This window comes from Gymnoscopelus braueri, assembly GCF_963280865.1.
Source record: "Gymnoscopelus braueri genome assembly, chromosome: 7".
NCBI classification, from domain to species: domain Eukaryota; kingdom Metazoa; phylum Chordata; class Actinopteri; order Myctophiformes; family Myctophidae; genus Gymnoscopelus; species Gymnoscopelus braueri.
The window spans coordinates 34,542,414-34,568,457 of NC_137608.1; the positions used below are offsets into that span (position 1 = coordinate 34,542,414).

Genomic DNA, 26,044 nt, shown 5'->3' on the forward strand with positions numbered 1-26,044 from the left:
GCTAGCTACCATCTGGCAAGAGTCCCCAACAATGACATGGGCTATGTCTGAAAGTTGACTCTACCAAGAGGTGGTTTATAGCTACTACGGCACAGTATAGGAAATTACAGGTAATTTATCTTGATGGGTGATTAAAGTCAGTGTCCACATATATGTTTTGTTTTTTAAAATAGCCCATGTTATTGTCCTTGTACATGCGGTCAGAAGACTAGAGTGCAGTATTAAGATATTCATGATCAGACACATATCGACCACGTCCACCTATGTGTGTTGGATGGCTGCCAGTCAGTCCCCTTGACCTTGCACACAGATGAAGCCTCTTTGGTATCCACTTGCCTGCAGGTCGGGCAGCATAACAATTACCTTTATTACACAAGCATACGCTTGTCATTTGTCGCATAAACTTCATTTGAGCACCTTTCAAAGTCTGTGCAACTACTTGATACTTACTCATTCAGTGCCAAACTTATTTCTGGCTTTATCATCCCTGTGCCAAGGCCAAAATTACATTGTAAAAAAAGTTTTTTTTTAATGACGTCGGTGACGTCATTGGCACTCTGGGCTTATGAAAAACGTGATGTCGGCGACGTCAATGGCACTGTAAGGGGCATGAAACCGTAAGCTTAGTTTGTAGTTTGTTTTCCTCAGGTTAAAAACTACAGAAGATTAAAAACTTGGCATGCTATAATAGCCTAAGCAACACAGCTGCAGCTAATCAAATTATTAATGGACATTGACATACCTAACTCTAACACACCCGTTATTAATTTGATTAGCTGCAGCTGTGTTGCTTGGATACTGCCATGTTTCCGCCCTGCTGTAGTTTTTAACCTCATCTGGAAAATCAACTACAAAATCAACCTAGTTTTATAACTGTCAAGTGAAAAGAAGCAGCTGGCAACTCCAAGTGTAACTGAGGAGACGAGGTTGTTTACACGCTCCCGATGACCAACACCACAGGGGTTGGCAATGACAGGGACTACACATCTCTATTATACATTATACTGTACATTCTGGGAATTGGCAATGACCCTATTGAAATTGGGGAGAATCTTTTTTTTCATCAAAACTATTTATTTTTCTGCTCAAGTACTGTAAGTAAGTAAGTCAAAATAACACAATCATTCAAAGTCAAGAACATAAAGGAGAACTGTGTTGTTGTTGTTGTTGTCGTTGTTTTTTAAATTGTGCCCGATTTTTCGATCATTTGAATTGGTCCATTTGTTCGCTTCCAAGCATTTCACTTTTGAGGGGGCATTTGGGTAATTCCAACTACATGTATGCCTTTTTATTTTTCAAATCCAGGCTTACATAGATGTAATTACCTAAATAATTGTCACACCTACTGTACCTTTCATATGTTGACCAAATAATGCAAAAGTAGGGCACAAGTTGAACACATGCTCAGTTCTCCTTTAAGATACTATATTAACCCAATCACACAAAAGACGACAAATAAAAATAAAGTAAAAAAGGAAATGGGAGAGTAACATTCTGTAAGAAATAATGAGTGCAATACAAACAGTAAGTTACATATCACCCATATCTCAGGAACAGAGAGACAGAATAAGAAATGTAGGTGTGGGCGGGGTTTGCGTCCCAAAGTGCGTTTTAACTTTTTGACCTAAAGTAGTGGCTCTAACCGTTGAGTCAGACCATTTTGTAATAACATATCTGCAGAATGGGAGCAACACCCTCACTTTTTCAGTGTACAGTAAATGTGCCCCAAAAACATATGAATGTGCAACATTACAAATGTGTGCGGGTGTATAAATGGGTGCAAATGGGTGCAGGTGTGTACTCATGACGCACACAGCAAAATTAGTTTAATTCTGAGCGTTTAAAAATGAAAAGGTGATACTTTCAGACACAGCCATGTCCTAGACAGTCTTGGTTGTAGATTCAACAATGGGATTTATATTAAATCATATTGATGTTTCATGGGTTAAATTTGTGCTTATTTATACAATGCATATTTATTCCATTTGGAAGCTCACTAATTATTGTTTAACATTACGCAGGATTTTGTGTGTGTGTGTGTGTGTGTGTGTGTGTGTATTCATATATATATATACATATATATATATATATATACAATACAATAATAATAATACAATATATATATAATACAATTTAAAAATAAATCAATCAATATTGTATTTTGTTTATTATTTGCAAGTTTCATGCTGCTGCTTTAATGCTATCACCAATGCCATAAATATTGTGATGGTTAAGTGTTTGTGTTTCATGTGAAATCTCATTTGATTGTGTGACCTGTGTTGTTTACACCCACATTTCAATATTGTCTGAAAAGCATAAAATAAGTTATAAATCTTTATTTATCCTTCGCCCAATGGGCTTTGTGTTTATTTCAGTCAATAAAAAGTGTTTGTTTTATGTATTTTATGTGTTTGTTTTGTCTGAAGCCTGATAAATGGGAGAATGCTCAACAGACCTGAGGGCACTGATATTGTCTTTAGCTCAAAGGTGTTGCGTGAGAATAAACAAACAACTGTGTTAACTCTGCGGATAGTGTTCACTCTCCCTCTTTTTAATTGCTGGCCTTCAGTGGGTACAGACTCAGAGGGAGATAAAAGAGGGAGAGATAAAGGGAGAGAGGCTCAGAGAGAAAGGAAAAGGTATACTACACACTCACAGACCTGTGCAGATAAGAGGCAGAGAGCACATCCAGGAAGATTAGTGGAAGAAGAAGATGTGGAACAGAGATACCGGGACAAGAGAAAGAGGAAAGGTGAAGTTGGAGGCAGAACTAGGTGCAGGAATTAATTTCCTGGTCGGGATGGGGGTAAAAATCCATGCCTCTGTTTTTGATATCCCCCTCTGGTCATTACATTTTTCTGGGATATGTTTTATCCCTGCATCTGGTAAGACTGAATTAAATCCATGCATTTCCTTTTGTTAAAACCACTTAACCCCATATGTTGTTGAGCGTTCCTCAGGGCTCTACATACTAGTGACTTTTCGGATTTAGCTCTTCATTAAATATCTTCACTGAAAATAGCTGATTGACAGCTTGTCGATCTGCTAGTTTCCCCCAGAATTAAGATGCTGGGGTTTAAGTCAAAAATAGCCTATCTTATCTACAAGCTCCAAAGTACGCGTCGCAATATGACCTTTTATAGGTCATGACAGTGTCGCACAAAAATAGGAAATAGGTGATCTACAAGTTCACAACGTATCATGACACCACATGTTGTCAGCATGTTGGCTATTTTTTCCTACTTAAAAAAAATAATAAGTCGTTTTTTAATCTGTGAAAATCTTTGAAGGTTTAATGTCATGCCCACAATAGCGATGCCAGGTTATAAGTGGTTAACTTCAACTCCAGCTTATAGGAAAGAAAATGGAAAAGGGTCACACATTCCAAAATGAAAATATTCCTGAAGGTGCATGGTTAGAAGAAATGGCAATGGAATGAGACAGTTAAAATACTATAGCAGCAAATATAGTAACAAATAAACATGGGGTGCAGCAAAAGAATAGAAGCCGATATAGAACATAGAACTTTTCGCATTTAGTCTGTGGCAGATGAGACATCATTACTGGTAAATGTTGCCGGTAAATGTTTAACCAATGAAAAAACAAGAGCTTGTAAGGATCCATTGGAACACAGGTTATTTTTTTAAATATCTGAAGAGTATACGGTTTTAAACATACAGTGATTATATTTTCTTCTGAACTGGCCCCTTTGCATGTCAACAGGAGGGGTATGTATGCATAGAAAACAGCTGCATGGCTCAGGGGCATCATTCCTGTTCCAATTTTAACACCAAGGCCAACCATGAACCCACTGTATACAACACCATGTCTTAGCACAACAATGATGTTGAGGATCACAGAGAATTAATTAACACAATCTAATCTCACCCAATTTCCTCTCATTAGCCAATTTCCTCTCGGGGATCAATAGAGTTCATTTTATCTGATCTTAATCCATTAAAGCTAAAGATGATAACAGGTCCAAATTAACCATGTAATCCGTCCGATTAGTTCAACTCAGCAGTATTTGCTTAGCCTATAATTAGACAGGCATGTAGACAAAGCTTTATTAGTGGGATTTATCAGTATAGCATTTTTTTTAGTCTTTTACATTTTCAGTGACCAGTTATCACTGTTCACTCACTAAGCTGAGGGAAAGGATATAAAAATGTGATGATGTGTAAATATATAACTGTATTTATAAATATGAAGTGTACTGACTGACCCTCAGCACTGAGCCCTCTCTTCTAGTCCTTGACCCTGTACACACGATTGCATGGCTGGCTACGCACAGCTCCAACATCGTCATCCAACGTCATTGGGGCGGCAGTGGCTCAGAAGGTCGAGTGGCTGCTTGGGAAACGGAAGGTTCAAGTTCAAGTTCAAGTTTGATGATAAAATGTCATTGCATAACAATATGAATTATGATGTTTCTTACAATTCAAGAGGAGAGCTCTAAGATAACATTTAAAAAACAAATAGTCCTCCCCTGGTCAGCCGGGCGCCTGATGGAGGGGAGAGGAACTGGTTGGAATAACGTGTTCGTTCCACGTGCTACGTCCTACCAGGGAAACTCCCCCCTGTCAGGTGATAAGAAGCTGCCTGCTCACGCATTGAAGGAAGCATGAGCTCAAGTTCGGGGCTTTCCCCAGGCTGGCAGAGGGAGAGTAGCGCCCAGGATTACAGCTTAGGCAATTGGCACTGGGTGAAAAAATGGGTTACAAAAATCGTGGGATGAAAAATGTAAAAGAAATCAAACAATAAAAAAATGTCTTACTTCTGGTAAAGCTTTGTAAGCTAACGTACTGTATGCTCTTGGGAGGAACTACATCTGGTGCCTTTGCGTGCAACTCACAGGTTGTGTGAGTGTCCTCCAATTTAATTTATTATGAATTAACCCCGTTTTGATCCCTGACTCCCCCTGAGTTAGTGTCAAAGTGTCCTTGAGCAAGACACTGATCCAAAATATCAAATGCATATTTGATATTTTATTTTTCTTGTTTACAATGTAACTAATTTGTGGGGATTTTGCACTAAAGAATTCCACCCACTCTTTCATGCATGGTGTAAGCTTGTAATGTGACAATAAATCAATAATAAATCAAAACAATAAATCAACTGCAGTTGAAGTCGAAATTATTTTTATATAAAATGTATTATTATGATTACCCTTCACCATGCGTTTGGGGAACTAGGCTCTGGGAGAGATCTCAAGTCTCAAGACCAACAGAGCTTAAATCGTAAGATGTGTGAAAGAGACAGAAGAATCTGTGTTTTAATCAAAACAATTCTGCCCTGACTCTTCATATTCCTTATCACCTCCTTTATTGAGCCTGCAGGGATTACAGGAAGAGGAGGGAGGGTAAGAGGCAGTCAGACAACATCTAGAAATTGATGGTGGCAGGGTTTAAAGCCAAGCACACCAAGAGGAGTACAGCTCTAACAGGAATGGGAAAATAATGTTGGTGTATCTTTAGAACTGAACATGAATCATTTTACTACAATAATAATTGTTAATATTAATATTAACAACATATTAACATACTAGCGGTTACAAGCAGTGTCTCTTAAAATTTACTCATTTTCTGCACTGCTAAATCTTCTGTGAAACTTAATTCAGAAAGAATTGACCCACACATTAGCCCTCAGGATTTACAGTGTAGTTACTGAAGATAATGTAATAAGAGATTTTGTGGGTTTTGAGGGAACTTCATAAACTTTTCAGCATTCAATTTCACATAGATCTGCAAACATTGTTTCCCTCGTGGGATCAATAAAGGTCCGTCCGGGAGATTAAATAGTCAGCCTGGAGATGACTGCATAAGGAGCTGGGCAGACTTCTTGGTGAGGAAGAGTTTGATGGTGTAAAGTGTAAAGTAAAACTACAGGATCAAGTGATAGCTGCAATGTGTACGTTGATGTATAGCTGACTGTGCAGGACCACACCCAGGCTGTTGGCAGTTGGCACAGGTGCCTTAGAGCCAGACATTTTGTCTATAGAGGGGGAAAAAGGAGTTTTGACCCTGGTCAGGAGGGTACAGGATGGATGAAAACAAGCAAGCCTTTCCATGAAACTAGTACGCCATTAGTGTGCTCGCTTTAGGGAGCCTAGATTTATCGTCCAATTGTCAATAAACAAACAACTAATTATGAATATATCTGTTCATAAATTACCAATACCTAGACTATTAACATAGCACTGCAAAACACTTACAGTATCTCTGATGTGTAAATGAACCAGAGTGAGTTGTGAATTGTCTTCTATGATTGATTGGGGTAATACATTAGATGTGGAGAATCAAAGTGGACAGACACTATGCAGAGAATAGTGGTGATGATGGAGGAGGGAGAGAGGGAGGGGGAGAGAGAGAGAGAGAGAGAGAGAGAGAGAGAGAGAGAGAGAGAGAGAGAGAGAGAGAGAGAGAGAGAGAGAGAAAAGTGAAGCAAACAGATATAATGAGATCCAAACTGATATTGACAGCATGGAAGCATCTGCAAAAGAACAAGGAGATCAAAATGACAAAGAAAGGGAGAGGGTGGGGGGATTAGGAGAAATAGCCTCCCAGGCTTTTCTCATCTCACAAGGAGAAAAGCTTGGATCTGTGTTCATAGGGCGGGAGTTCCCTTGTACTGTATCCGGAAGCTGTCTTTTTTTACCAATCACAACACCGTTTTCATGTCTCGGGAATGTAAACAGATCATCAAGATTGACATCCCACATTTTGAAGAGCGTGTTATAAATATTGTGGTCGACTTTTTGTGATTTTTGATGACGATGCATGATCGTGTCTCCAGGCTATGGGACGCAGTGCAGCAGAAAATCATTTCCATGGTAATGAGCGCTCCACCAATCAGAGAATTAAGTGCTGCTACACTTTAGGATTATGGGTAGTTAAGTATTTGGAAAAAGAAGGAGGAAGTCCGCACACTGTTTTCAAGCTCCAAGAAACTCACTTTTTTATTTATGCAACGTTTCGACCTTCTAGGTCTTCATCAGGCAAATATTATAATGACAGACAAAAGCATCATATATATATGTTACAGTATGATTGGAGAACCAGTACGATTGAAGAAAGCGCGCTCGTTTTTACCACCCACCCAGCACTAGAGGGAGCCACAAGCCAGGCTTGTGCACAAACATATATGGCCACACACACACACACACACACACACACACACACACACACACACACACACACACACACACACACACATACACACACACACGCGCTCATGCTTTTTTTGGTTTATTGAAAGCAGGACTGTTTAGATACTTTTATTGTGTTCTGGCTTTTGTTTTACTTTCTCCCTGACACACACACACACACACACACACACACACACACACACACACACACACACACACACACACACACACACACACACACACACACACACACACACACACACACACACACACACACACACACACACACACACACAGTGATCCATGAAAAGAACTATTCTGTCCCTATCGGTTTACAACTCAAACGGCGCTGAGTCGACTAGTAGAGCATCGGCCGGTCAGCGCGGGCACTCGCGCCTGGAGGCGCGAGGGCGCGCTTCCTCGGCCTCAAGCTCCACTAAGTCGGCGCGCCTCCGTCATGGACAAGCGTGTGCGTGTGAACGCGTGTTCAGCGTTCCCCTCATAGATATTATGGTTCCCCTAGCGTAGCTTCCTGGTTGCTATGTGGGGGGGAACAACAAAAGACAGGTCCGCGTCGGCCCATCAAAGCCCCGCCTCTCCGCGTTCTCCTTCTCCTCCTCGGAGGAGGAGGAGAAGGAGAGAAGGAGAGGACGGGACGGTTTATTACGCGAGGAGGAGGAGGAGGAGGAGGCTCCTCTTCCTCGCGAGCCTCGCGTAATAAACCCCCGCCTCGCAGCGCCGCGTCCTCCTTCTCCTCCTCGCGAGCCTCGCTAATAAACCCTGTCTCGAAAAGCCCCGCCTCGCCCCGAAGGAGCCCCGTGCCTAAAAACGAGCGCTCTGTCTTCAATCGTACTGGTTCTCCAAACGTACTGTGACATATATACACCAACATTGACTAATGATGATGTACAACACCTGGGAGTAAGGAGGAGCACAAAAAAAAAACACCCTACTCCAATCCCAGGGACAAAAAACTTGTCTACACCCCTCTGGGGAGTGTTCAATGCATGGGCAGAAAATAGACTTTTCACATTTAATTAAACATATTAGACACTAATAGCCAGTCAATACATTTCTGAAAAACCAACAATAAGAACAGTTAAAAGTCATAAATGGTGATATAGTGTATAAACTAAACAACAAACTAGAGGAAAGGTTTAATATCAAATTCCTCATTTAGACCATCAGGAGACATGGTATTGAGGAGATAGATCCAATAGGTCTCACGTTGGAGAAGTAACCTTTCGAGATCTCCACCTCTGGGTGGCTTTTCAACCTTCTCAACACCAACATATCGCAAATTATTAAGATTATGACCAGCCTTTTTAAAATGAGCAGCAACAGGATTACGTTCATCACCTGTTCTTATACTACTCCTGTGTTCAGTAATCCTGGTGTGCAGAGCCCGGGATGTCTTGCCTACATATGCCAACCCACAGGGGCACCGGATAAGATATACCACATGCGTTGTGCTACATGTAATCGCACCACGTATGGATATATCCCGGCCGGTGTGAGGATGACTAAAAACCTTGCATTTTTTTGTGTATGTACATTGCATACAGTTACCACAGCTATAGTTACCATCTGGTACTACTGGGAAATTGGAAACACTCTGAGTACCCAGATCTGATTTCACCAGGCTGTCCCTCAAGTTGGGAGAGCGTTTAAACACAAGTCTTCGTTTTTCTGGAAAAGCTTTTTTCAACCTTGGATCAGACTGGATAAGTTAAGTATTTGTCCATGACATTGTGAATGAATCTTTTGTATTCTTCAATTCTAACCGAAACTGACAGGTGGTTCTCTCAAGTTTTCCTCTTGACATTTCAAGGGGGAAAGGTTTACATGTTACACAACAACTTCAATTTGGGGTGCCATATGGATGAAAAACAAAATAATATATTGTATACTGTAGGGGTGCCCTGAGCCCAAAAAGTTTGAGAACCAAAGTTTGATTATCACATCTGCTCAAGTGCTCCTTTGGTCTCTGGGTGAAGAGCCCACAGATCCACTGTTCATGGAAATGCATCCTGATGGCGTCCTTCAACTCTATTCCCTCTCATCTCATCCTCAGAGTGATCCCTCTCACGACAAAGGAGGGAATGGAGAGCGGATGAGGAGCAGACATGAGAGGAGAGAAGTAATCTTGACCTATACAGAGAAGTGTGTGTGTGTGTGTGTGTGTGTGTGTGTGTGTGTGTGTCTGTGTGTGTGTGTGTGTGTGTGTGTGTGTGTGTGTGTGTGTGTGTGTGTGTGTGTGTGTGCGGGTGCGCGGGTGCGTGAGCGCATGCATGTACGTGTGCAAGCATGTGTGAATCAGGCTTCACTGATCAGAGTGTGTCAAAGCAGAGACAGGTGGTTGAGAGTCAAGCTGGGTGGCTCATCCACAGATATGGCACTACAGAGACAGAATGAAGGACTGTCAATGCACTTCATCGACACCCTGATGCCTCTCACATTAAGTGCATGCAGAGAATGGATATGGCATTATAGCCTGATTTATGCTTCAGTGACAAAACTAGTGGCAAGATTCTTCTTCAGGTCCATGAAAAAAGACGGAAAAGGAAAACACATGTAGATTTACAGATACGTGTTTTTAAAACTGTCTGAAAGTTTAGCTGTGCCTCGGATATGTAAGCATGTACCAGTGGTACTAGTAGACTAGTAGACAAGTGACAAATCGCGGGTTTGGATGAGTGAAATTCTACATAAATTGTATTTTTGTTGCATCTCTCTGAGTTTTGTAGGGATAATCATACCACAGCCGCAGTATCCCACCCCCAATAGCACATCAGCTATAGCCACTGAGGTCTGTGCCTCTCTCCTCATACAAAAGTATTTTTCTCACCTTCATTTAAACATACCATCTAGTATTCACATGCAAGGGGTTGTGGAACAGAGCGGCTAGACATTACTCAAGACAAAACAAAAAAGTAAAAAAAACAAAAAGGTTCAAAGCTAGTGCACTAGCGTACAAAAGAAAACTACTGTATACTGTGTATAACACACTGCTGGCCAACTGCTACAGTAACTGCTACACACTACACATACCGCCACAAAACCTCAGGTTGGTAAATCAGGTAATCCAGCTACAACCCGCTTACATCACAAAGCTGAAAGCTAATCCAGTCACAGTTAAGACTGCTAAAGGTGTGTCCCCCCCCCCCATTTCTAAAATGTAATACAGAGGTAGTGCTTGCATTATTTATTTTGAATACAGCACATATCAATGGTAGAAATATTGCTACAGCTGCCTGTATGCTCAGACACAAAGCGTGGGACTGTGCGCACACAAACACACATACGTGTGCGCCGCATACGTGACCCCACAATTTGAAAGCTGCCCACCAGTTCATGATTTGCATACATACATTTGCGGGCCGGATATGAGCTACAAAAATCTGTCAAAGAAAAACAAAAAACAAAAAACAAAAACAAAAGCACAATGAATGATTTCAGGCCAGTAGCAATTATCTCAGTTGCCATGAAATGCCTGGAAAAGCTGGTTCTTCAGTCCATAAACTCTGTGGCTGACTCACTGGACCCCCTATAGCTTGTCTACTGCACAAACAAATCAGTGGATGATGCTGTGGCTCTGGCATTCCACTCTACACTGGAACACGTAAACACTTATAGAAGATGTATATGCATGCTGTTTTTGGATTACAGCTGATGAAACTGATTGTGAAACCGACGAATCTGGGAGTAACAACACCCACCGGTAACTGGATTTTGGACTTCCTGATAGACAGACCACAGGTGGTGAGGAGGTTACAAGACCTCCAACGTCAGTACTGGAACATCTCAGGGCTGTAGCCCTAAACTCTACGCCCTGTACACTCGTGTCTGTGTTTCCACCCAGAATAATATCATTATTAAATATGCCAATGACACAAAGTCAGTGTACAGGGAATAGGTAAATAACTTGTGCAGAAAACAATGACCTTGTCCTCAACATAGACAAAACAAAGGAAATAATTATGTTATAATTATATTTATATTATAATTAGGAGATCAAGAACGCAACATCCAATCATACCCAACTTGGAATTGCATGTTGAGGAGCCTCCAAAACCTCTTATACTTCTACCCATTGGGGGTGCCACAAACATGAACAGTTGCATCTGTCAAACAAACTTACTTAAATTTTCCCCCCGGCCCGCAACTTCCTTGCGTCGCCCCCCACAACTGACACAGCCTTGAGTAGGCAACCTGGCCTGGCAGAGATCTGCACTCCAAGGAGTGAGTCAAATACTTAAGATAAAATATGTATTTTTATGTACAGCACATACGTACGTATCTATGTATGTACTACGTACTGTATGTACACTATGTAACTACGTATGTATGTATGTATGTATGTATGTACTGTATGTATGTATTTTTTTCATGTTTAAAATGTATCATTTATGACCAAATCAGAGCCTTAACAAACTCTAAAGGAAAAATTAATGAGCAAAATGACATTTAGAAGTTTCCTTCCCTACAAATTCCCATATTTAACATTTTTGTATTACATTCAACAACCTTTTGTTCACTTTACATTGTATGGTAATAAATGGAAAAACCTACAGTCCAAACAAATCAAAATACTTCATATCAATACCATTAACGGTATCATAATCATTAGTCATTTTTGAATAATAATAATGATGGAGTAAGGTGATGAGGGCCTCATCACAGTATCCTCTGTGCCTTAAAATTTCCTTTATTTCAGGTCAATAAAGCGGATGTCCATGAGTAGCAGAGTGTGTCTTGGTAGAGGTCTGGGCGCTGGTGACAACACGGTCATCACCTGTGCCTGAGTGTCCACATTAGTCACCACAATAAACCCACAAACCGGGCTCTCCACTATACCCCTTCTAGTTCCCTCCTCCCCTTCCTCAGCACAGCTCACGCTCAGCACATGATGCATGAGGTCTGGCCCTGGCGTCACAGGCACCAGCTTGAGCTGTGCCCCGATTTTGTAGATGCGGACATCTGAGAAGCACACGTCGAAGGCATGAGGGTAGAAGGAGACGCCACGGAAGCCATAGAAATACTCACGGATCTTTTCGTCACGCGTCTCCTGCCGAGGACCCTTGGTTAGCTTTACTACCCCGCCAGACTTGGGCAGGAGGACCACCCGCACAAAGTGCGGAAGGTCTCGTTTGAGCTCGTTGTAGAGCCTCTCCTGGTCAAGCACCAGCACCACGTCCACCTCGAAGGCAGAGGCACAGTCCACCAAAGCCTGATAACCGGAGCCCTTCACCCAGCCACAGGTATTGATGATGCAGCCTCCAACACTGGCTTTCCTGTTCACCTCACAGCGCTGGGAAAACACTTCAGCCAAGCGGGATGTCAGCTTATTGTAAAGTTTGATGTTGGTCGCTAGGGTGATAGAGCCAAAGTGGAATACCAGAGGATCCTGGACTGAAAACCCCTCCTCAACATCTGCTGGACGCTCGATACACATCGCTGACACGGTTCCTGGGACCGACACCCCACTCTGTCCTACGTCCAGCTCCACCAGTGTTGGCCTCCTGCCAAGTCTTACAGCATAGTTTAGTAGCAACCGGCACACTGTGGACTTCCCCACATCTGTAGGCCCTACCACCATCACCCTAGGCCCACTCTCATTGTCTCTCTCAGCCTGTTTTCTCATCTGTTCCAAAGCAGCATGTGTATTGAGGTACAGTAGCATGGGAGTGTCCGTGGATACATATGCAACCTCTGTTTTACCATACAGGGACACACTGCAGCCCTGCCAGGTGAAAACTGCTATCTTGGAGCCTGGTCCGAATGTGTACTTCTTGTTCCGGTTGAGCTCTGAACCAAAGACCTCAGCCATCCCTGTGAGGAGCTCCAGTTGGACACGTTCCCCTGCCTCCACCTCAAAGCGAAGCTCCGTCTCCTTCTCCAGGTCGAACCTGGTGCCTCCTGCTCCGGGTGCTGGCACATCTTCACTGGTCTTATCTGCACCTTCTGTCGCCATGGAGTTTAAGGAGCTTATAAAACTGATAATCGACTGATTCTTTAACCAGATCCGAAAGCCGCTATGATATTTATCCAAGAAGTAAGTAAAGCCGATATGGAATGCTTAGGCTGTGAAAACTAGCTACTGATGCTTATCTCTCGGGAAAGAGTCAATGTCGCACGGTGTCACTGATGACACTGATGAACTCCCTTAACCAAGGCATCCCGAGGCCTTTTATACTGTTGTCTGCGGCCCTGATGTCACTACGGTGATGTCAGGTAGTGTCAGGCATATCCATATACTGTATGGAGCGGGCTATGTCAGTTATGCCCAAATCTGGGAATATGATGTCTGTCCTGGACGTTTCGGTTATCTCCATATATGGAGTTCCAGGAGGGGTTCTCTGATGTCAGAGCTAGGTATGTTAGGTTACGTATCTCCATGTGTAGCTGTCTAGGAGAGATTCTATGATGTCAGACTTGGGGATGTTGATTGTCTCCATCTATGGGGATCTCCATATATGGGAAGGTTGGGGTCGATTAGGTCAGGACTAAAGGTCGGGACTGCATAGGCCATTCATCCCCTTATATAGGTTTCCGAGCCTCCTGCCATAGTCCACCCTGCGGTGGTATCCATCTATGGCTAATGCTGGCAAGTATGCCCTGAATGTTCTTTACAGAGCTCATAGAGTTGAATACACAATTAATGAATTCCATATTAGTTATTTGACGCAGAAATTAGTCATTGACTCAAGCTGCCAGTTCAAGCTCTTTTGACGACCCTCACCCCTGTATGTATGTATGTATTATGTACAGTATTTATAGATCAGAGCTTTTTCCATGTAGGCCTATTTGCTTTTTACTATAGTAGGATGTATTCTTGCTCTTGCCTCTTTTTTGTTTCTGTGCCTTGTACTATTTAAGCAAAATATGCTCAAGAGTTCCAATGTGCTCATGTGCAAATGGTAAATAAATCTCTTAAATCTCTTAAATCTCTTGAATCTTTAATCTTTCTGCATCCCCCTTGCGTTTCACACCTACAGCACAACACCGATCTCACCCACATGCATGTCTGACTACTAGTCCATATATTGTCTGTGTATGCCCATTATGGGCATATACTGATGACATCAGGGATCTCCATATATGGGCATAAAAGGGACATGGACTGACATATAGAGATATCTCCATATATGGGCATTAAAGGGACAAGGACTGACAGATAGAGAGATCTCCATATATGGGCATATCAGTCGGATCGGCGGTGCGTCATAGGTGTGAGGGTCGCGTAGCTGCCCCATCTCTAGATGTGAGGGCCGCGCAGCGGCCCAAACCTCTAGTAATTCAAAATGCCGGAAGATCTAAAGGTCAGAGGTCGTAGGTCAAAGAGGTTCCTTATGAGGAGACGCATTTGTTTCATGTTTCAATTGCGTGCTCTATAGCGCCACCCTTTGGCCAATGGTTTGGCCGTTTGGCATAGCCCTCTACCATATTTCAGTTTTGCAAAAACGACTGTTAAGTCAGATCTGCAAAAAACGGCTGAATAATAATAATAAAACTAACAAATACAAAATGGTGCCTTCGCACTGATGTGCTTGGCCCCCTAATAAACGTCATACTGCATATATTATAAACCTCAGCAAATTCAGGTTGTTAAAAGAAGTGGACTAGAGCCTGTCTCATGGTAGCTACATTCGGCTAGGGATAATTATAAATGTCTAAAAGTGTGATGAGTGGTGTCAAATGAATAATAATCAAAAACGTATTGAGGACTTATGGAAATGCATAATGCATGCTGATGGCTGCTACTGTGACTAATGCAATCTAGCCTACTACTTAACTATGCATAAAATGCCTTGGCAGTCGGCTTGTTATGGGGCAGATCAGGGTAACTATTTTATAAACCTAAAATCTCGTCAGAATCCTTTTAAAATACACAATCATAACTATACTATTCTATCCTAATGAGGTGAAAAAAGGAGCATTCAGATCGGTCTGAAATGAAGATATAATGACCAATGGGCTTCTGATCCCCAAAGGAAATCATGACAACACTCATTTGTATCACAGGAACACTCATTTGTAACACACACACAATAACTGATAATTATAACATTTGTCACCCTTTTAGCACATCCATGGTCACATGGGGGACAGGTAACAAAAAAAAGGTGTAGGCCACTTTTATAGTCCAATCTTGATTGCTTCCAGTCAAACAAAAGTAGTTTTTTTTGGTAATCAATATCAATATGTTTCTCAAACTCATGCGTAATGTGATTTACCATGATAGCTTAGCCCCCCTGCGAATGAGGATGAAGCACTCAGGAGAACTGGGTGGAGAAAATATGAAACATCAGCTCCATAATTTCTAAGGAGTTAGTGTAGCTATAAACACCGGACAAATGTGGATAGAATTTGGCGGAGGCGGAGCGTAACCTACTGTAGTTAACCATAGTTGGCTGGATTGCTTGCAAATTCTGGTTTTATGGATGGGGTGTCTGTGACATACAGTTTTCCACTTCATGTATTTGAAGAGGAAATTAAGTGTGGAAGGGTGAGATAGATTTGTTTTAATGTAACCTAGCCTATGTTGTCTGTGTTACATTGCATGTGTTATCTAGTATGTAAGCATTTCATACTCCAATTCCTTGCTTTAATTTTATGTAATCACGGAAACTTTCCAATTAAAATTTTGTCACAATTTAATTGGCAACACCCAATTCCTCCATGTAGTCCCTATCAGTGGTTTGATTGATTGAAATTTTTATTAGGCAAAAGAATGTAAAACAACACAGTTACATTTATAATGCTTTTGTCTAAAAGGTCCGGCCAAAAAAGTCCTTGCGGACTTGTTTCCGTTGGGGTCCTTGAGTTAATTTCATAGACATATATAGTAGCAACCAAACAGTTCAAAAATCAACATTAAAATACAGATAATACAGAAAAAGTACCACTATGTACAAAAAAAGCATTTAAAAATATATGTACAAAAAGAAAGGGGGGGGGGAAGCATGGAAAAATAAAAAATTATATACAAAAAAAGCATGAGGAAATACAAATATGTACAAAAAGAGGAGGGGGGGGGGTCGTCTGTCTACAGGGAAACTGGTACTAGCTCCTCTTTCGGCCTCCAGAAAGATGAGTTTTTAGGGCTGTTTTGAATGAGCCCAGCGAACTGCATTTTTTGAGGGATGGGGTTAGACTATTCCATTCCTTGGTGGCTGTGCTATAGAAGGAGAATTTGCCCATGTTTGTTTTATGGGTGGGTGGTACCAGATTGTTGTTTACGCTCCCTCTAGTTTCGTGGCTGTGGGTGTCACTAACTTTTTCGAGGTATTTATACAGATATGCGGGTATAGGGGGCATATCGGGCAAATCTGCATTTACAATTTTGAAGACCAGACCCATTTTTAGTTGTTTAACCCTGTCTTCCACCCTGAGCCAGCCTAGGCTGGCAAAGTGAATGGGAGAGAGGTGGGTCATGGGCCCCAGTCCGAGAAGTAGTCGGATCAGTTTGTTTTGGGAGGTTTGAAGCTTAGTCTGCAGTGACACTGAGGTGTTGGAGTACCAAGAGGAGCTAGCATAGTCAAAAAGGGGCTGAATCAGGGCCCCTGAGAGGGTCCTGAGGGCCTGAGGGTTGACAAAAGAGGAAACTCTGCCCATAAATCTGGTTCTCTGGTTTACTCCTTTGACCACCTTTGTTGCCATGCTTTCACCTGACAGGTATTTGTCCAGAATACATCCCAAATAGGTAATCTCTTCTTTGCTAGTGATGATTGTGTCATCGACTTTGACCTTGAAGTCATTTACCTTCATTTTACTGAGGGAATGTTTGGTCCCAAATAGGATGGATTCAGTTTTCCCAAGGTGTAGAGACAGTTTGTTATCGGTAAGCCAGGTACGGATTTTTGAGAGTTCAGAGCTGAGAGCTTCCTCAACTTGCAACTTGTCCTCACCCGAGATCAGGAGTGCTGAGTCATCAGCGAACAGGAACAGTTTGCAGTTACAGGCAGCATTCATGTCGTTAATGTATAGAAGGAACAGTAACGGCCCTAGAATGCTGCCTTGAGGAACCCCGCAGCTCACCGGGAGGGATGAGGACATGGTTCCGTTGATGTCAACCACTTGTTCTCTACCCTCCAAGTAAGATCTCATCCAATTTAGTGATGTGCAATCAAAACCAATCGCCCTCAGCTTATCAAGTAGAATTGCGTGGTTTACAGTGTCAAACGCCTTTTGGAGGTCCAGCATGACCATGCCACAGTATTTGCCCGAGTCTACCTCACGTTTGATGTAGTCGGTCAAATATAGTAGGCATGTGTCAGTGGAGTGGGATGTTCTGAAGCCTGATTGGAATTCAAACAACAGTTTACGCTCGCTGAGGTAGCTGTTGATTTGTTCTTGGATTGATCGCTCTATAACCTTTGAGATGGAACAAAGGATGGAAACAGGCCTATAGTTGCCAGGATCTAGTTTGCTTCCTTTTTTAAATAGAGGGATTACTCTTGCCAACTTGAATTCTTGTGGGACGTGACACTGACTGATGGATAAGTTTGTAATGTGGGCTACTATGGGAGCAATGGAGACCGCTGCGTCTCTGAGGAATCTGGTGGGGATGTTGTCAAGGCCGGTGGCCTTGTTTGGCTGTAGGGCGAGGAGTTTGTTTTGCACATCATCAGTCAATACAGGTTTGAAAAAGAAGGAATCTTTTTTAGCCCCTAGTTTCTCATAGTGAGCTTGAATGTGGTCGGGGCCATACAGACCTGAATGCTGAGGGAGTTTGCTTACCAACTGGGTTGCAACTGTGGTGAAGAAACTGTTAAAACAGTCCGCTACCAATTGCTTGTCGGTAGTGAGCGAGCCACTTGAAATAATGCAAATGTTTGTAGATTTAGTCTGAATTTTTCCGTTGCAGCCTAATTGTTTTAGTGCCTCCCACAGTTTTTGTGGGTGGCTTTTGTTTGCCTCTATGTTCTCATTTAAGAAATTCTTTTTGGCATTTCTGATCAATTTAGTAACTACATTTCGTAGATTTCTGCACTTTTCAAGTAGCTGCTCACTTTTGTTTTTCCTGAGCTCGGAGTAGCTTTTGTTCCTGAGTTTGATGGCATTCAAAATGTCACCCTTCATCCAAGGTTCTGTGCTAGCTTTGACCCTCACCACCTTTGTGGGTGCGATGTTATCAAGTACACACAAAAAAGCTTTTTTGAAACAGGACCAGGACTCCTCCACAGAGGTGCAATTTAGGACATGGGACCAGTCCATTTTTCCAAGAGCTGTTGTTAGAAGATCACTTGAGTAGTGTTTCATAGACCTGCAGCTGATTGTCCTGTGACAATAAGCTCCAGGTCCGTGAATCTTCCGTGTGCAGAAAATGATATTGTGATCACTTAAACTACACTCAATCACTCCACTCTTGGAAATTCTGGATTGGTCCGTTGTCAACACTAGGTCTATGATTGATTGAGAAGCAATGCCTACCCTTGTAAAATGCTTTATCAGCTGGGTAAAGCTGTGCAGGTCACAGAACTTTCTGAGGGACTTAAAGGTAGCTGAGTCTTTCTTCAGAACACAGGTATTAAAATCACCAATTAGTACCGTCTCAGAGTTTCCTAAACCCGCCACATGATCCTCAATCAAGTCATAAAAAGCATTTTGATCTGGGGGTCTGTAGATGGCGCCAATTATCAGTGGTTTTGCATGTGGGTATAAAATTTTGACCCAGACCGATTCAGTGGGGTTGTTATCCATATCTGGGATCACATCGTAAATAATGTCTGATCTCACATAGATGCAAACCCCACCCCCAGAGAGATTTCTGTCTTTTCTGATGACATTGTAGCCCTTTATTTCAATCTCAAAGTCTTTGATGGAATTATCCAACTTAGTTTCTGAGAATGAAATAATGTCTACCTTGCCACTTCCAAACATGGATCTCAGTTCAGACATTTTTTCAGGGTTTTTAAGACTGTTAACATTCAAGTGAACAATGTGAGTACCTCTAGTAGAAAAAAGGCCATCCATGTCTTCAGTTGAGTAGTAACCATTGTCCCTTACAGTCTCTGGGAGGTCGGTGGGGGGGGTCGCTGATGGGCGGGGGGGTAGGGGGGTTTGGGTTAAAACCTGATCAGCTGGTTTCGTGGTCTCTGCAGGGGGGACTGCCAGACCTTCCTCTGTCCTGCTGTGGGGGATGGGGTGGGGGGAGGGGGGGAGGGGGGGTATGATCGGGGGAGGGGGGTGGGGGCTTTGTGATTGCAGCAGGGCAGTGGGGGAGGGGGGTGGGGGTGGGGGAGGGGTGAGGCAGAAGTTTCCACGCCGATCCCACAATGGAAAACCATGTAGATGACCAGTGACCGCTTGGAAAACAGGGAAAGGAACTCCGTTTCCCAGCATTCCTCTTGGTGGGATACTATGCGGTTGTCCTGGTATCGACTGGTGGTGGTGGTGGTGGAGGAGGAGGAGGGGGGGTGGGGGTGGGGGAGGGGTGAAGCTGTTGTCCCGCGTCGACGTCAAGCGGTGGTGCCAGGAGATGGCAGAAACAGGGGGAAAAACACTGTTTTCCTGTGTTTCCCTCTGAGAGAAACCCTGTGGTTGTCTTGGGCCCGTGTGTCGCAGGAGGAAATCCTCTTGATGACGCTGCTGTTGGGGAAGCCCTTGTCTCGTCACCCACATTCCTTCAGGCGGTGGTCTGCTTGAGAATGCAGGATTTGGAGCCAGCACAGACGTTAACCGGGACAAATAATCCATCCTTGTTTCTCCAGCTCTTTGCTGGGGTTCTTTCTTATCAGGTGAGGTGGGCCGTTGCCAAACAAAGTTAGTTGTCTGCATGTTGTGGTCCGGACCTTGTCGGGCGCTTCCGTCGCGTTTGAAATCAGCTGTGATGTTGCTTACATTGTAGTGGTGATCATAGGGAGTCTCCGTGGTGCTCTTCACGGTCGGTGGGCCGGGATTAGAATGTACATTTCCCGACAACATTAGACTCAACCAAATAATCTTTCTTACTGTAAGGCCGTCCAGCTGGTTTGGTGTCCTTCTCCGTGTTTGTACCGATTTACTCGCGCCGAAAACTTTAAAAAGTAACGTCGCCGCGTCTTGCGGTAAATCTCCGTTTGCACACGCTCTCCGTTGAAGCTGCACATTGTGGGATTCGATAAATATTAATCCTTGCAATATAGCAGCGTAGAACAGCACCAGGTTGTTGCTGGTAGTGATGATCCTTTTGAGGCGTAGGTGTTGTTTTCGCCGTTGAAGAATAGAGCGCGGTGTGGTGACGCGTTTGGTCTTGGGGTGTAGAAAACCGTGTCACGTCTCCTCCGATACACGTGACATCGCCAGCCACTTCTTTTCATGCAGAGGAGCAGACTATTTTCGACTGTTCCACGCCCTGCTGAACAGGCAGATCTTAATATCATCTTAAAATACTGTGTAGCATTATCATTGACCATCCTTCACTCCCAAATCCATTTCCCTTGGCCTCAACTAATGCTGTCCATAATGAATTATTACAATATAAATTCAATTAGAAGAGATTATCAGAATCTCTGCACACCATCTGTGCCCTGCAGTAAAGACCCCTGTTACTGCACCCAAGGGTGCCACTGATGGACTAGGTTAGAACCACCAGAGCCTTTACTGTCTCACTTTCAGAGGGGGGAACTGGATTAAGGTGAACCAAGGCCTCTCTTTTCACTGCCCCTCATAACTGCATTGTCATTGTCTCCGCCAGGCCGAAAGGCATGGCGAGAGAGAGAGTATGTTTTCGCCCCTGTCCGTCCGTCCGTCCGTCCGTGTGTCCGTCCGTGTGTCCGTGTGTCCTGTCTGTGTGTTAGCACCAAATCTCCGGCACCGTTGGCCCGGTCGCTGCGAAACTGTGCACACACACTCCCTGGATGCCAATTCAGAACCTCTGCCTCAAATTTTTCACATGGGCCTGTTATAGCGCCACCAGGAGGCCGATTTGTGCAAAACCCATTTTTTCCCATTACTCCTACAGTTTTTAACCAAACCTCATGCAAATCGGTACACAGTATCTCTATAGTCATGTGATCAACCCTGATCTGTCCGATTTCCCATATTCCATCCTCATTGGCTAAGGTTACCATCCAAAGTTTGCAGGATTGGTCCGTTTTGAACAAACTGCCTCAAATCATGAACGCAGCTTGCCATTTCCATAAAATTGCACACGCACATTCCCACTATGCCGAGGAAGAAATGGCACTTAAAACTTTTCACATCAGCCTCATGGTGGCGCTATAACAGGCCGATTTGCATTTTTTACTATAACTGCACCGATCTGCGTGAAACTTTGCACGCCTACTCCCTAGAGGCCAAGGAAAAACATCTGCACTGCATTTTTCACATCTGCTTTTTACAGCGCCACCAGGAGGCCGACTTATGTCAAATACATTTTTGGATATTAATCCTTCAGATGTTATCCAAACATCACGCAAATCGGTACACAGTATCTCTATAGTCATGTGATCAAGACGAATCTGTCCGATATTTCATATTCCATCCTAATTGACTAAGGTTGACTTCCAAAGTTTGCAGGATTGGTCCGTTTTCAACAAAATGTCTGAAATCATGAACGCGGCGTGCGATTTCCGTGAAAATTTGCACGCACATTCCCACTAGGCCGAGGAAGAAATGCCACCCTTTTCACATTGGCCTATTATAGCGCCACCAGGAGGCCACAATAACTTACCTGACCTGGCGGAGACCTGTGCTCCGAGGAGCACTTTTTCTAGTTTGTTTTGGATTATGCTGCGAAAGGAGATAATTTGTCAGCCACGCTACATTGTCAAACAAAGAAGAAATAGGCTTTAATTCCCTGTTATAAACATTTCATAGTTGGTCTTTGCCTTGGCAAGTAAAACACTTTATTAGTTGACATTAAAGAGACCACTGTTACAACATCATTCACTAACTGTTCACTTTGTTTGTAGTGGTTAATGTTAGGAAAATAAGAGTACATTTAGACAGGAAAAATATTTGCAGTTCATGCCGTTCAGCCAGTGTTTCTTTACTTTTCCATGACTGACATTTTACCTGACAATATTACCATACCAACTCATCTTAGCTAATTCATCCTAACTGGTTTTCAGATAGTTGGTCATGACCAAGTATAAATTGTGCTTAAGACCTATCTGACTTGCCCATTTGCACTAGAATCCTTTTCGAATGCAATCCGAACAATGTTTGTAAATATGACTATAGAACAGTGAGGGCCACATCAACAGAGCTGAGGAAGTATGCGTTGTCGTGGAGATTGTAGATGGAGGAGGAAGAGGTGGTGTGGCGGGTTGCAAAAGAGGAGCAGAGGGAAGGCCAAGTAGGGAGAGACAGAAAGATAGGGACACAAAGACGAACAGAGGGAGGGAGAGAGAAAGAAAGAGACAGACGGGGAGAGAGGGGAGGGAGACAGAAAGAGAGGGAAGAGACACAGGGAGAATGAAGCCGCACAGCTGCTGACTTCCACACATCTCAACACCCTCCTGACGACCCCGCTCCGCTTTCCTTCACCCCCCTCCGACCCCCCTCCCATGTTTCTGCCCCCTTTCCAGCACTACAAGCTCAGATAAACCGCTTAAACCCCATTTTATACTTTGTCGTACAACAAAAAAGCAATTTAAAAGAAGACACCGATGTCAAATTCTTTTTCAGCCCCAGCTGCCCAAGTAAGGCTTGGTTCAGGCATTTCGGCACTTCTCTCCTCTACATTTGAATTCCGAGAGCATTTCATTGTGAGTCATGGCTGTCTTGCAGCAGAGCTGGTCAAAGATCCCATGAGAGGCTTGTCAACAACACAGGACTGTACTGCTTTCTGTGATAATAATCTCCCGTAGCAGTCCTGGTGATATATCCTAATCCACCACCAGATGAGCACCCGGCTCCAATGTAAAGGTTCTATGGACAATGCTTTTGTATGAAAGAGGGCCAACAATACAGTACTGTATGTTCCAACAAATAATTTAATTACCAATGTATAGGCACAATGGCCCTCATTTATCAATGGAGTGTACAAACCAGCTTATCTTTTTGCCTATATATGACCTTACGCCAAAGTCCAAGTGACATTTATCAAGCGATCCTATACAGCCAATCCTAGCGTACATTTGGTCGGAGCTTTGATAAATCTGACGGCTGAAAACGAGTGTCATTTAAATAACACGCCCTTAAATATTCTCAAAACGAACCAGAATACGACCAAACAAAGCATGGAAAGCCAATAAGAAAACGTTTCCCCCGCTCGCCTCGCTGCCTGTCAAGTCACACGCACACCCACACGCACACACACACCCCTACTTGCAAGCCCAACTGCGTAACGGTACAATATCTGTCAAGTAGGCTAGTAGCCTAACAGATAGGCCTACAGCAGCGCCGCTGCGCCAGTCCAAACTCCCGAAAATGCATCCATAAGCGCTCGTATATTTTGAAAATGTACACAAAAACTTGTGGTGATGCGATGCGTTGTAGATCTGCTATTTTCAAATAGCCAATGCAGCCAGATCTGCAATCTTATCTGAATGACTGTTAAAGCAGTTTGTTTATATGAGTTTATAAAATGTTATATTTTCACAGGGATTATTTATTAGTGTGTTAGATATACATTTTGGAGTGGATGCATGTGTCCAGACTCCACAGGTCTAGGATGGCACAAACGGGTGTAGCCCGTGTCTCCAACCTGACGTGAGATCTTAGCGGGCTGTACTCTAAAGTCAAAGTCAAGATATATTGATAAATGCCGAAAGTTGCGGTGATCTCACCGTACGCCCATTATTTGGTCTACACCGCGTTGATAAATGAGGGCCACTATGTTCTTGTTTGGTGTAGACGGAAAAAAGCTGTCTCTTCCATTTCTGTCTCCCTCCCCTCTCTCCCGTCTGTCTCTTTCTTTCCCTCTCCCTCCCTCTTGACGTCAAACACACTTATACCCTAATAATTCCTACATTATAGTCTAAGAAGGAACCGCATAAGATGTAACAAGGAATGCGTTGGCTGGGTCCCTGTTTAAAGGTTTCATGACGTTCAGTTTTACCACACATTAAAAGTCTTTGTCATGGTCCTTCAAACGTGTATAGAAAGTATTAACAAAAAATTCCACTCCATTAATCCATGGCAGGTGTTTTTCTCTCACATTTCTAAAGCCTTTTCAACTGCAATGAAAAAATAAATCTTTGCCTGCAGGTGTCGCTGGTGAGGGATTTTGCCTGTCAATCATCGCCTCTGCTCCGCCCCCCCCAAAGGAAAGGATAGGGGAGGGGCGACGAGGAGAGTGGGCGGGATTAATCGACTGTGACCTCACTGTCGAAGGGCCAAGCTCAGATTACTTTTCAGCCTAATTATTCAGAAAACCCCAGACCACAGAAAATCCACTGAATGTTCAAAGTTCTGATTTTTTTGGTGTATTTGAGGTCATAAAACCCCCCAAAAAACATAAAACATTTAAAAAGTGAAAATGAATGTCATAGAACCTTTAAGAGTTTTGTACCTCATACTATTCACTGATTTGGATATGTATGGTGTACAATTGTGGACACAATGAAGCATCAACATGGTTGTGTCACCTTTAACACAAAAATGGTCATAGATAAAATTCATGTAAATACATGTATACATTCTAAATGAAAATAAAATCCAGGCAAAAGCCCACTTGCCCACTCTGTCCCCTTAGGGAATCCATAATGATCAGATCATGTTGAAAGTATTTAACTACAGTGAACACTGTGCTAAACCAACTAGGCCATTAAACCAAATTACAGTGTATAACCAAATGCTTGAAGATGCAACTGCTCAATAGTGGAGTCATTGTCACAACACTTCATAACACATCTATAACACATGAGGTAGGTCTGCCACCTTCCGTTTGTAGCTCTTTTTCTTTCTTTTTTTGCTACACTGTGTTTTACAACCAGACTGGTTATTTCTTCTTCTTGGCTCAGTACGCAAAACTGCATGACAGAAAATCATTTAATCTCATCTATCGATCTAGGTCACTCATTCACCGCATCCTTGTGGAAGGATGACTCTGGAACTGCCAATTAGTCGTCCAGAAAGCTGAATTAATTTAAAATTATGCCTCCCTCCAGTCTCTAGTCTCTGCAATTCCTCGCCCTCACTGAGACTTGGGTAAGCCCAGAGAACACTGCTGTGCTACCCCTGCCGCCATCCCAGAACCCTATACTTCAGCAACTCTCCCAGGCTTTTGGGCCAAAGTGGTTGTAGTTTTCTCACATCTCCCAAGTGGAATTTCTGTCTTCCAAATCTTTTACTTTCATTCAGGACTGATTTTCCGCCGCAGTCTGAAAACTTCTTCCGACTCTACCTCATTTACATCCCCTAGCACTCCTCATGCTTTCTTGTCGCCTATTTTTTTGATAGATGCTTGTACTGTATTGAATGTTGGTTACTTGTTCACATTAGTTAGTTGGACAAAAATCCTCTCTCTCTATCCACTACCATTGAAAACACATGTTTTTCAGTTGCCTTGCATTGATTTTTAACGAATTCAATTCTTATTCTAAACTTGGTCTCAGTAAAGAGGAACATCTTGGCTGCAGTATAGTCACTGGGCATAATGTGTTTTTTTCCCCCATGATATTTTTAGCATGGCCTGGCTGGTTTCTTTTGTCCGTTGTCTGTTGCTCTGTGATGTCACTTACCTTCACCTTCAACCAAGTGTCTCTTCTCTTATCAACAGGCATCTGCCCAAAAGTGCCACATTCCCATGTGGACAAGGGATTGTTTCCAGTTTCCATCTTATATGGCAGGTGAAATTGATCAACCTCTTCTCTGTGTTTAGACTTCTTTGGACACCAGGTGCTGTCCATGGGCCTGATTAGACCACACCAGCTTTCCTCTCTGTTTCAGTCCATATAAGATTCCAATGTCCCTTGTCCCATAGCCTGAAGGGATGGGACCTTCTGATTGGTTGAGACCAGG

General features: G+C 43.0%; 1 protein-coding gene across 2 annotated transcripts; it reads right to left on the minus strand.

The window, feature by feature from the left end:
- Window positions 1-11,855: 11,855 nt before the first annotated feature.
- LOC308088549 (polyribonucleotide 5'-hydroxyl-kinase Clp1-like) lies at window positions 11,856-13,125 on the minus strand (the record flags this gene model as incomplete). Of its 2 annotated transcripts, XM_080433026.1 has the most annotated exons (2): window positions 12,684-13,125; window positions 11,856-12,491 (listed from the first exon to the last, which is right to left on the minus strand). In XM_080433026.1, exons 1-2 carry the CDS (start codon window positions 13,119-13,121, stop codon window positions 11,856-11,858), a joined length of 1,074 nt encoding a protein of 357 aa, XP_080289152.1. In that variant the 5' UTR covers window positions 13,122-13,125. The 2 variants fall into 2 exon arrangements, with proteins under 2 accessions (XP_080289152.1, XP_080289151.1); XM_080433025.1 differs by having other exon boundaries at window positions 11,856-13,125.
- Between the last annotated feature and the right edge of the window lie 12,919 nt (window positions 13,126-26,044).